Below are 15891 nucleotides of genomic sequence, written 5' to 3'. Positions count from 1 at the left end.
GAATCACGGTGCTCACCTTGCCTCCATTCTAATTTTGGAGCCCGGCTACGTAATCACAATCCTTACATTCTTAGTAGCGCAAGAGGTATTTGCACGCACTGATTGGTTACCACGAGCTGTAGCAAAGCCTCCTAGAGAGACTCCTAGTAGTATCTACGAGGCTTTGGCTATAGCCTCTAGAAATAGCCTTAAATCCTTATCCAATCGCCTTACCACGAGCAAGAAAGATAGCAGCAAGACGTCACGAGGGGGGTAGAGCTTTTGAGCGAAACTGAATTTAGCCAAATAACTCGTTAGGTGCTTTATAGTTGGCGCTACAGTAGAGCGCTTGTCTTCCACGATCTTATTCACGGTGGCAATTCCATAAAAAAAAAAATTAATGTGGCCTTTAAAAGGGCTTTTCTGAAATCAATAAAATAAAACAAGAATGAAAAGAACCACGTGAGAAAATAAAACGATAGAGACAAAAAACAAACAAACAACACAACAGCATTCAACTTCACCGAATGTAAATTTCGACAAATTTTTTATGACATGAATGTCGCTCTCCACTTGTTAATACAAGATATACAGAAGACTGGATGTTGTGAAGATATTTATTATTTCAGATGTTAATTTTTTAAGGAAGGAAAAAACTCATCTCTGCCTCTACCAGGAGTCGAACCCGGGTCCCTCGATTGCCGGACGAGTGCTCTGACCACTAATCTACAGAGGAGATAGAGATTTTCCTTCGCTAGAGCGTATATATGCCGAACGGAACCGTGCGATGGATGGTGAAACCGATCAGCTAATAGCTCATGGACGACGAGCCACCAGAGGGCTATATATATGACATGAATGTCGCTCTCCACTTGTTAATACATATATCGAGGGACCCGGGTTCGACTCCCGGTAGAGGCAGAGATGAGTTTTTTCCTTCCTTAAAAAATTAACATCTGAAATAATAAATATCTTCACAACATCCAGTCTTCTGTATATCTTGTATTAACAAGTGGAGAGCGACATTCATGGCATATATATAGCCCTCTGGTGGCTCGTCGTCCATGAGCTATTAGCTGATCGGTTTCACCGTCCATCGCACGGTTCCGTTCGGCATATATACGCTCTAGCGAAGGAAAATCTCTATCTCCTCTGTAGCTTAGTGGTCAGTCTTCTGTATATCTTGTATCCCATTTTTTACTCTGTCAAAACAATCTCACATGGCGTTTGGCTGGTTTTTTTCATAAATTGGCGATCGTTCCGGACAACAAACCAGTGCCAAAAAAAAAAACTATTTCAGGGTGGAAAGGTGGGTGTCTAGGAGGCCGACATTATAAAAGACATTCAATCACAGAATGTCTGCGAATTTGCTGAAATTATCACAACAATGAAAATCTAAAATTAATAAAGTTAATTATTTTCGAATTAATAAAAATTATGAATTAGTTTAAAAAATTCATTGCAGATAGCAGCACTACTCATAACAAGGATTACACAGAAACGAACTTCACGGAAGGTTCACTATACGTACACACACTTGTACCAATTCGTTAGAACTTCCGCAGAAGAATATGAACGAGGTGTATGTCTGGTTGAGTAGTAGTAGTCTCTTTAGGACAATGATGCTTAACTTTTATGGGAGTGGGGGGGGGGGGCACTTCGTTGATTTGAAATCGCATAGCATGCCACTTAAGCGATTTGTAAATGTGTCACGGATCGCTTAAGAGGTCTTGAAATTTGCCGTCGGCCACTCAAGAAACCTGGAATGTGCCGCTGGTAACTTAAGTGATATGCAACTGCACCGCAGGCAGCTTAAGTGCCGTGGAACTATGCCGTTGGTTACTTGAGTGATCTGTGCATGTGTCACTTAGTTCTTTTTATAAAATTAGGTTTGAGGCACTTGCCAAATCAGGTGACTGAGAACGCCACATCTGGCCCGCAGGTAATGGGATGAGTATATAGGCTTTAGGTCGCCAGCCACTGCCGTTGATGTATGGAAGCTTTTGAATCACTCGTCACAATTGAAAATTGACAAAAAGTTAAATTTATCATCACCGGTATGAAATATGCCACCGAAACTATACTACATTGATTCGAAATTACAGAATAATTGTTTGGCGACTTTATTGTCATTATGAAAGGTGTGGCATCACTTCGTCCCACAAGGTCATAACATCAGTGCCACGAGTCTTCTCCAGTATCCTCGCCTGCAATCTAGATTCTTGTTCGTCGGTGAGAACCAGCTTGCCTTCACCGACCATACCTTTCCTCACGAATTCACCGACGGGACGATGACCAGCATCTGAGGCCTCCTTGAACAGTTTCTCCAATCTCTCGATTTCCTCGACATCCTTCAGATCAGCCATTATCCGGTTCCTGAGCGGTTGCTTATAGAAATCATTGGTTTCTTGTTTCATGTGCTCGAAGCTTGAGTAACGAATCACGTCGTCCAGGAGTCGTCCTCCGTCATCCAACAATCTTTTTGAAGACCCTTCCTCGAGGAACTCTGCGACGTCGATGATGGTCGATCTCAGATCCTTCTTCATGGACTCGTACGTCGTCCACAAAATGTTTGGTAGGTGTCGTTGTTCATACCACGACAAGAGGTGGTCGAAATAGTCCCCAAAATCGACCTCACCTCGAACGAACAAGTCGAAGAAGTCGTCGAACTGCCCGTCGGAGAAGTGTATGATCGGGATTCGTCTCGTGTGGTGGTAGAAGGACACTACACAATCCCGTGGATGTCTTGTGATCCAAATGTACTTGGCGTCCGGCGAATACTTCAGTCGCTCAAACGGCAGGTGAGTCTTCACGCAACCTGGTCTCTCCATCGAGTCGACCGAAGCTGCTCCACACAACTCCAGGAATTTGTGCCTCTTGAAATATGTCTCTTTGTCCAGAGGCATCTTGTCAATTTTTTGGAGCAGCAAGACGATCTGACATATCCAGGTCGAACCGCATTTCGGGTAAGTGGCTAGAACAACGTCGCCGGACCTCGGCTTGTAATTCATTGCTGACCTGACGTAACGGTCGTTGAAACCCTCGCAGAAGAGGATCCCGTCGATCTCTTTGTATTTCGGTAAACTCCGCGTTCTGTCCATGATTCTCTGAAATAATAAGAGTTATTAATAATTATTTAAACTTATTATATATATATATATATATAACTATTATTAATAATAATTACTAATTAAAATTTACTGATTATTTGCTTCATCTACAGTGCACTTCGACACAATTATGATGACCGTAATATGGAAAGACACTTGGTGAACTACTCAGGTGAGCATGGTGAGTAATCCACCTACGAGTGAGAAGAATTGCATGAGTATGACATGTATTATGTGGGGGGGGGGGAGGTTACATAAGTATGACATGGGCAAGGATCTCGCTTTCGAATTGCATAAGTATGATATGGACTCTACTTTCTTGCAGAGTTGCATAAATTTACCATGGTATGGATGTACTTCATTCTCGTACTCTTTCTTGTACTACTTGCAGATTATATAAATACTACGTGGGCATGAATTCCACTTTGTTGCGGAGTTGCATGAGTTTGACATGGGCATGGATTCAACATTCTTGTGGGGGGGATTGCGTAAGTTTACATAGGCACCGATTTTACTTTCTTGCGGAATTGTATACGGATGGCGTGAGTATGGATTTCATTTTCTTGTACATTCTTCTTTAATCTTCTTCGTATAAGTATGACATGGACATGGATTGGACATTCTTGTGGAATTACATAATTATAATATACGCATGAATCTCGCTTGCGAAGTACAACACGGGCGTAGATTCGACTTGTCTGTGGCAACGCATAAATCTGACATAGGCATGGATTTCACCTTCTTGCTTATGTTGCATAAGTATGACACCAACTAAATTCCACTTTCTTGTACCACTTATGAAACTCCTCAGAATGTGGAATCCATGCCCATGTCATACTTATGCAACTCGCGCAAGAAAGTGGAATCCTACCCATGTGGTATTTATGCACGTACACTTAACCCCGGGATACACATGCTACTAAGTGGCACGAAAGCACGCTACTTTCGAGTATATGCTAACCGTAACCTAATGATCAACACGTGTATTCGAAAAAAGCAAACTTATCGAAGAGCACGCTACAGAACCGCACGACGGTCTATTTCTCCAGTGCTTGATAGCATGTGGTTAGAGCAGTTTTACGTAGAGCAGCTACTTTATTTTCCATCGCCCCTTTCCTCAGAATTTTTTTTCCTCTCATCGCCCCAAAACGCAAATGATCGCATAGGATCCTATGTTATACCCGAAGCTTCTATCGCCCCCTCCCCCGCCACTTTGCCCACTTTGGGAAACACTGGGTTAGAGTTAAAGAAGCTGATAAACAGTCTCTCTGAACACGCGCGCGCGGATTTACTACGAACTCTATGTTATTACGAATTCTTTTGTAATTAGTTTGTAACAATGGTTCAGGGGGGGGGGGGGATGAAAAACTTTTAAATTTCTTATTTCTTATATTATGACATTGAGTGCTTAAGGAGTGTCGACTGTACAATAAAAATTGATCCAGTGAGTTTGTTCACAGTGATAACAGAGGTTGAGGAGAACTGCGGGTACCCAGCCTTATACAGGAAATGAGACGAACTCTCTATCAGAGCGTAGCAGAACGCATAATCATCTACGGCGAGGCCATATGCTTTTCAAGACCCAAGTTTCAATTAAGGAACAAACTTGACTCAATTCAGAGGCCCCTCTCTTGCTTATAACCGGAGCCTACAGAAAGACTCTCCCACCAACGCGTTGCAGGTCATTCTAGGAACACCACCTCTCCGGCTAAGATTCAAGTGCGAAGCAGGAATAACCAGGCTGTTGACGCTGCGCAGAGCCACAATCGTGGGAGCCAATTCAAGTCGAATCCATGCCCATGTAATACTTATGTGAAGAAGATTAAGGAAGAATGTACAAGAAAATGAAATCCATACTTATGTCATCCATATACAATTCCGCAAGAAAGTAAAATCGGTGCCTATGTACACGTATAAGTATATATGTAAACGTAAGAAACGTTTCAACCGGATCTCTACGAGAACCACTGTGTCGGGTGCTCAACCCATCAATCCAAGACACTACCTAGTATTGGCCTACGCAAATGGGGGTGGGGTGGGTTCTAAACACCCCAAGCCGAGATTACAATGTTATTTTGCAGGGAAAAACCGTAACCCCCTCCCCCGAGAAGAAAAAAAATTGAACCCCTCCCTCAGAAAATTCTGCGTACACCTATGCTACCTAGATACCAGGTGCAGCTAAACGAAACGCACCCCACACCGCAGGAAATAGAGTACTATATGGACGGTTCCAAGGTGGAGGGCTCGACAGGAGTGGCCTATATACGGACAGCACAACAGATCATTCTCAAGACGGAAGTGCAAGCTGAGAGCAGAGAACTCTATATTCCAAGCGGAGCTACTAGCGTTGCATCACGCTCTTAAGGATGCAGCCACACTAAAAATTCCGACACATATCAGGTCAGACAGCCTCTCAAGTCTGATGGCAATAAAAAAACCCTTGACTAAACAGAGAACAGCCAGAAAATTGCTCCACAGACACCCTAACATTCGTGTGTCTTGGATCAAAGCTCATGCGGGACTGTGAGGCCGACAGAGGAGGTAACAAGAGATGGAACGGCTTTAGACAATGTACTCCTCCCCCACTCGGCAGCCAAAGCGACCCTATGGAGAGGTATGGTGCAAAAGTGGCAGCAAGCATGGGATAACGTCGACAAACCAGGCAGTCAACACACGAGATACTATCGAGGGTTAGAAACAAGATGAATAAATGGCGAAGGGAGGGCATCATGCTCGTTACAGGGCTTGTCGCCTTTGCCACCAACTTGCGAATATTTAAGGTGGTACCGTCAGACAGGTCGGCCGGATAGGCAAAAATGCACTACGCAACAGCCTACCCGCACACGGCACACCTACATTTCAACGCACCAGCCGAGAGGTGGATCGCAGCTTGGACAAAGAACATCCGACTCGAGCTGACGAGAAAATTGGCAGATCTTGTTGCATTCCTGGAGAATAACTCAGAAAAAGGTAGATATATAGGTCCAGAGAGACAGAAAGACAAGCAAATGCAACAAGAACCGACACCGCTGAGGCGATTGACGAGATTATCTACCAGGCACCGATACACGGAGATATCTACCTCCCCTCGTCGGAGTCAGAAGATAACGAACCATCTGCCGCCGGACCAACGAACCCGAAGCTGACAACCCAGGTGAAGAGAAAATCTCGAAAATGGGAAAACAGGTAGAGGCCTACTAACTGGACCGCAGGGAAAAGAGGCACGGTGCCCAGCAGTTAGCCCAATAAAAGAGTTGACAAGCCCACACGACATAAACAGCAAAAGAGGCCGACAGCCCATGATCAGCTTATACCAAACGGTGAAAAGAGGCTAAAAGCCCTCTAGCTGCATAAGAAAAGAAGCCAAGAGCTCACAGCTTGCCCAACACTAATATTTATTATTACTTATTATTTTATTATTACTTGTTTTTATTATTATTTTCTATTATTATTATTTTTATAATTATTTTCTTCTCTTATGATTTTCTCCCTTTCTTCTTCTCTTCCTGTTCCCTCGCTTACCCGGCCGGACTGCGAGCTGGAGTTTTTCCCGGCACGACCGCGCCCTCCTTATATCGCTGGTGTGACAGAGCCTGGTTCGTGCTCGGTTCGTTCAGTTTAGTTCAGTGATTTTGTTAATTTTTTTTTTGGGTTAAAATCGGAAAATGTCGTACACATAATTATTTGTGAAAATTTTAAGAGCAGAGAAAAAACCCCCCCCTAAAAAACATTATTTCGTATTATTCATGAATAGAAACACGTGAATTTCTCAAATATATATGTGTGTGTGTGTACTGAAGCCCCCCCCCCACCCGATGCCTGCGGCGTCCAACCCCCCTCCCCCCAACTCCTCCAATGGAGCTAACTACTCGTCACATCTTCTTTAATTATGAAGCAAAATATTCCTCAGGCACTGCGAATGCCAGCAAAATAGTCATTCAATTGCTAGTTCCCACACTGATTTCCGTTAGCAATGCGCTACCATCATAAATACAACATAATACTCGATGCACCGCAATACATACGTGATACATACACCACGATAGGCAATCAAACGGTTTACTATTATTTTTATTAAAATTCGCTTCTTCAGTAAGCTGGTGCTTTCACACGTCCCTTTCCATAGCATGCTGATGAAGTGGGACGAAATAAACAAGATATGTTGTGAAGAGAAGTGGGGGGGGGGGGGAGAAAGCGGCAAGGCTACCCCCCTAGTAAAGAAATAAAAGGTATAAAAAAAATTATCCCGAATGATATACCTGTGCTGAAAGGCACTATGGCAGTCCACCAAGTAGTAGTAACTGGTAATGGATTGCTGTAATACAGAGATGTCTTTCAGTATTGTGAAAGAAATGCTAATCTCGGTGAATGCTACGAAAAGAAAACTTACTCTTGTCAAAGAAGTATAAAATTGGAAGTTCCACAACCAATTTCAGAGTTTGAATCTCTCTGGAAAATGACATTCACAAACATAGTGAAAACTATGCTATTGACTCCAAAGGAAACAGCAATGAAGAAATGTCACCTCGTCTAATTAAAGCAGGTGTTCATATGATAGTGAAATTTGAATCTGGTGGTGTATATAAATCTACATACAGATACGTTGTTGCAGCCCAAAATGACATTGAAGATGATGGGGAGGTCAAAGTTATGTACCTCAAAACTATGAATGATGCTAGGAAGCTGTTCAGAGCTGATGACAAAAATATCTCTTACATCCACTTGGACAAGATTTTAAATATTTTGCCAGAGCCAAAAGTCAAACCACGAGGAGGAGGGGGCGTGTTTTTTGAATTTCCTCATAGCGTAGATGTTTTTCAGATGCCATAAAGGAGTCTCTGGAATACCTTTCATAATAATCTATATATATAAAATTGATTTTCTGTCTGTCTGTGTGTGTATGTTCTCTATACAAATCTACAATTTTAGATCGATCGTCGCCAAATTTTGCATATATACCAAATGGGACCCGACTTGAACGATAGGCTACTTTAAAATTTCGTCAGACCAGGGCAAATGTCCCAAACGGGCAAAAAACTGTCCGGCAACAATGGTTTTTGGGCCTCAACAATCACTTTCCGAACGTTTACTTTGGTTACCGTGGTTTCCTAGCAATGCGTTTCAGGCGTGTGTATGCCTTTACAACGGTTTGTGACTTCTTTAATTCTGTTAGTATATGCATATGTATAATAGTTTATGCATTTATAATGGTTTGCCGCATTTTCAATACTCTCAGTAATGAGGGTTTTTGAATATACGTCATAATCATCATCAGCATCGCTTTGAGGGTCAGGAAAAGGGTGATCCTCATAGAAATCAGTGTTAAAATTGCCGATTTTACTGTAGAAATGCTGAAATTTGGTGGGGTTTTCTGTCACATCAACAGTTTTAAAAATTGTATTGAATTCTCGATTGTTTGAATACTGAAGTTCGCTTAGAGATACGAAGCCCAGAAAATTAAGTATGAAGTAATTATAGCCGGACCTACTTTTGCGTTGGATATTCATGTTATAACATTGATTTCAACTTTTGATTTATATCTTCTCAAGCATGAAAATTAATGTCTCCGTATTGTCTTTTGATATTCAACTGCATAAATTCATATCGTTTAGGATGTTTCAAAATTAATTATGGGCCCGTAAAGTACATCGAAGAAATTCCACAGCTTTAACTAAGCATTTTTGGAAACTGAAATAGGCAGAGATAGATAACTTGAAGTTCAAAAAGGGGGGAGGGGGATCGAAATACTTAGCGTCCTTAAAAAAGGAAAAAAAAAAAATATTCGTTTCTACGTTTCCTTAAATCTAGATTTCTTTATTTCATGAACCGCGGGAAGTCGCCATATTGGTTAACTTAGACAAGGTTTGTAAGTTCTCCTCAAAGAAAAATATCATGTGATTCAAAATTCCTCATTGAAGAAAGCCTGGGCAGCGCCGGGTATTATAGCTAGTGTCTATATAATTTCTGAAAAAATAAAAGTGTATTTAGAATAATTGTGTGATTGCTTACTCTAAGTTAAACATTTAAATACAAATACAACGCCACAACAGCCAAACTGCCCAACGAGGTGGCTGACTTAAGAACATCATGGATCCCCGAGCCATTTTTTGGAGGCCCTACCTACTACTGCTACACCACACACGCACCCCCCCCCCCTCCCTCCCTCCCTCCCTCCCTCCCTCCCCCCCTCCCGCGAAACCCCCAACGAATCGGTACATGCGGGAATGTGCGTGTACGTGTAGTGAAACCTGACGTGAAGTTTTATTGTTTCTCTGTAATGCTTGTTATGTGTAGTGCTGCCATCTGCCACCAGTTTTTCTAACTACGAGTGAAGTATTATGATTGAATGATTTATCGTTATAGGACTGTTGCTCTCTGTGGCGAGACTTTTTAACGGGGAGATCGGCTCGAATTTGCGCCTTGAAGTTGGGAACCACAGAAAACCAACTTCAGCCGACCACCACTGTGGGGTTCGAACCCGGATCCTCGCATCGCGAGTCCGTCACTATAACCACTCGACCACCACAGCGGCACTATTCTATCCACTCTGCTACGGAAAGCATTTTTGCCAAAACAGGAAAAAATTGAAATTTTTTTTCAATCTACTTTTTTTAACCTATGTGTAAGAAATAAGATGATTTCATTATTTTAAGGGAAATAATTAAATAATTACTTTAAACAGCAGAATAATATTTTTTTTACAGCGATATGGTTTCGTAACAGAGTGAACAAAATCCATCATCTTCAGTCATAAAACCCAAAACATATAATATTACAAAATAAAAGTGAAAAATATTTATGAAATATTAAACTTCGAGTCACTGGCTATGATTTGAGATAAATTTTATTTCGAAAATTCAACTTTGAATTTTTCATCTCAAAAATTTGGAATGTACACTTTTCTTGGGAATGACCCATACACAATAATATTGACACTCAAACACCCAGAGCAACCCTTCGCTATTGATGGGATACATTCTTAACATTTTTACCACCACATTCACAGAAATGTGGGGGGAGAGGGGGGAATTCCTGGTCAAGATTTTGTAAGCAAAGTTTTGCTAAATTGCCGATTTCTGATTTTCTCCAAAGTTCTGGGCCCTTTGGCGACAGATTTTTTTGTTTGCCAAACATAACATCGTAAAAATTCAAGATAGTTGCCAAAAATTATGAATGATTTCATGACGAATGCAGAAACAATAGCGAGAACATCATGAGGAATACTGGAACAACCAGAGAAAGTGCTGGTCACTGGATTCATTACATTTGGATAGGGAGTACATGTTCCAGCAAACCCAACAGCAACCTAATTTTTTACACTGATTGTTGTTCGAAACCATTTTAGTGGCACATTTCAGGCAAGAAATTCTGGCATATTTTGCTCATACCACACAAGACTTCTGTCAATATTGAAATAGGTTTCTTTTTGTCTGAATGAAGAAAGATCATTCTAGAAGAAAAATAAATTCACGACTATGATAATGAAATCTACGACAATGGTGAGAAAAACAATTGAAGATGGTGCAAAAATAGATGAGGATAGCACATTGCTTGAAAAACATTCTTGTCACCAATGAAAAAGCCAAAACGTCTAGGTAATCTATTTGGCGACAAAAAGAAGCCAAACTCACCACAACCTTGCTGTTTGGGTCAGTGAAAACAGCGTGCATCACCGAATTGGAATTAACGATCTGAATGATATTCATCGAGAAAATCAGCAAATTACAGTCAAATCCCGTTTTAACGAATACCGTTATAGCGAAAATCTCGTTTTAACGAACACTTTTTTAATCCCCCAAATAAGTTTGCATAGGCACAAAGCTAGGTAAACTGGAATTCCTTTATAACGAAATTTCGTTTTAACGAAGTGATTCCTCCGGTCTCTTCGCGTTCGTTATAACGGGATTCGACTGTATTGCAGAATCTAAATTAATTGAAGAATCAAATTAATCAAGTTAAAGTCAAAGTGCAGCGCGCGGCTACGGATAATAAATTATCATAGAAAGCATGGACTTTACTAATTTAGGGCTTGAAATTTAAACAAAATATCTTTGTTGAAAAAAATTAGACATTCTTTGCCAAGTTGAGGTCTTCTGTTTACTTTTCCTTGCCCAGGGCCCCTCCACCAAGTCAAAACTGTTCGAGATCACTTTTTAGTTGCATCATGAACTACTGGTGAAGAATTAAAACACTAAAATTCAATTTGACGTATACGTAAAATTAATGTGCAATAGAGAGTTTCTATTATGAAGAAAAGCTACCTATTCTAACAGTTGCTCTGTTAGTCTAAATTAAAATTTACTAGTATAAATCAAAGTGTACAGTACAATTTCACCACAATAATTTAAGTAATAAGAGATAAAAAAGATAAAAAAATCGCTATTATTTTTTCTTTCGCAATCTGTAAATTTTATTAATATTGTTATTTTGATTCATGCTTTAATAAATGTCATATTACTTTAAATTTATACGATTTTCACAACATCGCACATTAAAACTGACGACACTCCGCTTAAGCCGTCATAATTTTTCCATAACTTGAGGTGACGACTTATCAAGCTTTTACTGTATTTTTATATCCAGTAAATTTATTTGGTCTTCTTTTGTGTGGTTTGCTTCAGAGAAAGCTCTTCAGGGTAGAAAGATGCTGTTTAAATTGCAGTTGTTTAAAATGAATTGTTGTATTCATTTCATCCATCTTGTATTCATTTTTTTTTCTTCAAATAATTTCCTTTTAGGTGTATATATTTTTTTAATGAACAAGTGAGCAGCACTAGCGCTTATGTCATTCGAAAAGGAATTGTGGTTTTTCTTCATTCTATATCGTATAATGTATGTAAACTGAAGAGCCAAAAAAACTGGTAAAGGCATGCGTATGCAAATAAAGAGATATGGAACCAATCAGACTAAGGCGCTGCGGTCGACAACGCCTATATAACACAACAAGTGTCTGGCAAAGTTGTTAGATCGGTTACTGCTGCTACAATGGCAGGTTATCGTGATTTAAGTGAGTTTGAACGTGGTGTTATAGTCGGCGCACGAGAGATGGGACATAGCATCTCCGAGGTAGCGATGAAACTTGGATTTTCAAGTACGACCATTTCACGAGTGTACCGTGAATATCGGGAATCCGGTAAAAAATTAAATCTACGACATCGCTGCGGCCGGAAAAATATCATGTAAGAACGGGACCAACGACGACTGACGAGAATCATTAAACGTGACAGACGTGCAACCCTTCCGCAAATTGCTGCAAATTTCAATGCTGGCCCATCAACAAGTGTCAGCGTGCGAACCATTCAACGAAACATCATCGATATGAGCTTTCGGAGGCCGAAGGCCCACTCGTGTACCCTTGATGACTGCACGACACCAAGCTTTACGCCTCGCCTGGGCCCGAAAACACCGACATTGGACTGTTGAGGACTGGAAACACGTTGCCTGGTCTGACGAGTCTCGGTTCCAATTGCTTCGAGCTGATGGACGTGTGCAGGTATGGGGACAACCTCATGAATCCATGGACCCTACATGTCAACAGGGGACTGTTCAAGCTGGTGGAGGCTCTGTGATGGTATGAGGCGTGATATGGGACCCCTGATACGTCTAGATACGACTCTGACAGGTGACAGGTTCGTAAGCATCCTGTCTGATCACCTGCACCCATTCATGTCCATTGTGCATTCCGACGGACTTGGACATTATTGAACATATCTGGGATGCCTTGCAACGTGTTGTTCAGAAGAGATCTCCACCCCCTCTTACTCCTACGGATTAATGGACAGCCCTGCAGGATTCATGGTGTCATTTACCTCCAGCACTACTTCAGACATTAGTTGAGTCCATGCCACGTCGTGTTGCGGCACTTCTGCGTGCTCGCGGGGACCCTACACGATAGTAGGCAGGTGACCAGTTTTTTTGGCTCTTCAGTGCATATATATAAATTTAATAATCAGAAATTTTGCATTTATTGGTGAAAATATTTTTCAAATCAAAAGTTTTCAGTTCATTCGCAAAAGCGAACTAAACTAACGATACATTTTTTTCCCTTCAAGTTTAGTGACGAGGTCAAATTATTAAAGTAAAAAAAATCTAGAGTTCAAGTGCTCAACGAAATTACTACTTTAATTTAAAATTTTCCTGACCTTCATTATAGCGGCCACATTGGAAATCACTTGAACTTCTAGAAATGGCTATCTACAGTAAAAGTCCGTTATAACGAGTAAGGTTTACAACGACAATCGTGGTATAACAAGTAATTTGAAGGTGATTATCAAAGAGCTAATGCTACAAAAAACATCCGCTATAACGAAAAATTTTCCCGTGATTATGAGCTATCGTTATAACGTAATTCTACTGTATTGTTCAGACTATTGTATACTGTATTATTCTTCTACTGCATTTATTCAGACTGAACAAAAGCTGACTCCGTCCACTGGCAGTTTGATTGACAAGACGGGATGGGGGGGGGGGGGAAATGCTATCAGGAGAAAAAAAACTTTCAATGTTTTGAGAGAGTTTTAAGAACCCGAGATATTTCGGGATTGCCGCTGTAAGTGTTAATAGGCCGGCAGACTCCTTGTTGCGGGTCTCCGGAGAGATTTTAAGAATTCCATAAGCTTCGATAGCGAAGGAATAATTCACCTATTGTTTTTACATTTCTTTTATTGCTCGTTAAGGTTTTTTTATCCTCAAGAGTCATGAGCACCATTTACGTCCATCATTATATGAAGAGCACCCACATACGGTGACTGACATAGGCTTGGCATAAAACCAGCTCTATAATGAGAATTATTGAATAAAAACTCCAACGAGATGGTATAATTGACGCGATTCGATCTACAACTCGTGAAAATGGCAATACAAACACAAGCAAATGAGCTCTCTTTAGTCGTTTGGAGAGCACTTAGGCGCTTTTTCAGTTTAAGCGGTGGGTTGAAGATTAAGAGAAAATGAAATTGAGAGTATTTTTTACAATTGTGGTGGTTAGATATTTTGCTATAAATTTGTACTCACTTGAGATGGCTGTACGTGAAATTAAAGTATTATGATATAGTTGTTTAAAAATTGTATTGCAATACTTTACAATACACAATTTGAATGAATACAATTTCAATTCATTATAATACTCGAGAAAATAATTATGAAGTCATTCAATACGTCTTACTTATTGGAATTCACTGAAAGGAAATACTACCCGGATGAGATCCGCTGTGTGTGTATAATGACGAAGCGAATTAAATTGTGGGATGTTTAAGCTGAATACACAGGGCCGAATACATACGTATGTCCCCGTTTGAGTGTGCGCGTACATTCGATATAGCAAAGAGCAAACAGAAAAAGCTCAGTTCGATAACAGTTATCCTGACGTGTTGTTGACCCCGAGGAGCGCCATTTTCTTCCTAAAAAGTCATGTGATCCTAAGATTTATGATCTTATTCAAGATAGTGAAGCGAATGTAAAGCTAGGTACCGAAATCGTTTCCGAAACTTAAATCGGGAGGTTGTTGTTTTTTTTGTTGCAGATGGCGTTGAACGGTGGTGGCTCTCATCATCTGGAAATCATGAGCATGGGTTAATTTTCTTGTCTGACAATCATGCGTGCGTACTATGACTTTTGTATGGTACATCTCTTTCTCTGTTATAACTGTGTATTCGTACCAAATTTCATTAAAATCTGTCCCCTAGTTTTTCAGAAATTCGACATAATGTGCTGATTCTCTTAATTTTGCACACTGTGTATATATATATATTCATTCCCAAAGATTCTGCCAGTGGACGGAGTCAGCTTTTGTTCAAAGTCTGAACAAATATAGTAGAAGAATAACACAGCAGACAATAAACGGTACAGTACAATAGTCTGAACAATACAGTAGAATTCCGTTATAACGACAGCTCATAATCACGGGAAAATTGTTCATTATAGCGGAAGCTTTTTGTAGCATTAGCTCTTTGATAATCACCTGCAAATTACTTGTTATACCGAGATTGTCGTTATAAGCCCTACTCGTTATAACGGACTTTTACTGTAGATAGCCATTTCTAGTTGAGTGATTTCCGATGTGGCCGCTATAATGAAGATCAGGAAAATATATGACAAAGCAACTTCATCGATTCGTTGGGAAAAGCAAAGCTTAAACTTGGAAAAGGAGTCAGACAGGGTGATACTATCTCACACCAAAACTCTTTACCGCTGTTTTAGAAGTATTTAGAAAAATGGATTGGGATGAGAGAAAGGAATTAAAATAAATGGAGAATTTCTCAACCATTTGCGTTTTGCAGACGACATTGTTGTCATCAACAATAATCCAGAAGACGAACTAGAGGAAATGATACAAGAATTGGCGAAGGCAAGTATTCAGGTGGGCTTGAAAATGAATCTGCAAAAGACTAAAGTTATCCTCAACCCCCTTTGCGTTGAAGAGGACAATCTTGCTCAACAAAGATAGAAGAAATAGAAAGCTATGTATACCTGGAACAAGAAATTACCACGGACAACGGAATCATTAATGAAATAAACAGAAGGATCGGGATTGAATAGAGCACTTTTGGCAAAAACTGTGTAATTCTGAAGAGTCACATGCCATTATCCCTGAAAAGAAAAGTGTTTAACCAGTGTGTGTGCTACCAGCACTGACGTATGGAGCTGAAACATGGACACTCACAAGCAAGACGATACAAAGGCTACAGACAACACAAAGGAGCATGGAAAGATGTATGTTAAGCATCACTTTTAAAGTTCGTCAGAGCTGAGCAAATGCCAGAAATGGGCGAAAAACTGTCGGGCAACAATGGTTTTGGGGCCT

The 15891-nt window shown here is 40.5% G+C and overlaps 1 protein-coding gene across 3 annotated transcripts; it reads right to left on the bottom strand.

Annotated features, from left to right (window-relative positions):
• Nucleotides 1-2007: 2007 nt before the first annotated feature.
• On the bottom strand, nucleotides 2008-14521 carry LOC149079208 (sulfotransferase ssu-1-like). Of its 3 annotated transcripts, none has more exons than XM_089240102.1 (2): nucleotides 14284-14521; nucleotides 2008-3086 (listed from the first exon to the last, which is right to left on the bottom strand). In XM_089240102.1, exons 1-2 carry the CDS (start codon nucleotides 14398-14400, stop codon nucleotides 2112-2114), a joined length of 1092 nt encoding a protein of 363 aa, XP_089096228.1. In that variant the 5' UTR covers nucleotides 14401-14521; the 3' UTR covers nucleotides 2008-2111. The 3 variants fall into 3 exon arrangements, with proteins under 3 accessions (XP_089096228.1, XP_089096229.1, XP_089096230.1); XM_089240103.1 differs by having other exon boundaries at nucleotides 14254-14511; XM_089240104.1 differs by lacking the exon at nucleotides 14284-14521 and adding an exon at nucleotides 14103-14244.
• Nucleotides 14522-15891: the final 1370 nt, after the last annotated feature.

The sequence above is a fragment of the Pholcus phalangioides genome, unplaced genomic scaffold (genome assembly GCF_987345545.1).
Source record: "Pholcus phalangioides strain wild (caught in Gottingen) unplaced genomic scaffold, Ppha-v1.0 ptg000012l_1, whole genome shotgun sequence".
Lineage (NCBI taxonomy): Eukaryota > Metazoa > Arthropoda > Arachnida > Araneae > Pholcidae > Pholcus > Pholcus phalangioides.
Note: the sequence above shows the minus strand (reverse complement) of the source record. Positions and strands in the feature narration are given on the sequence as shown.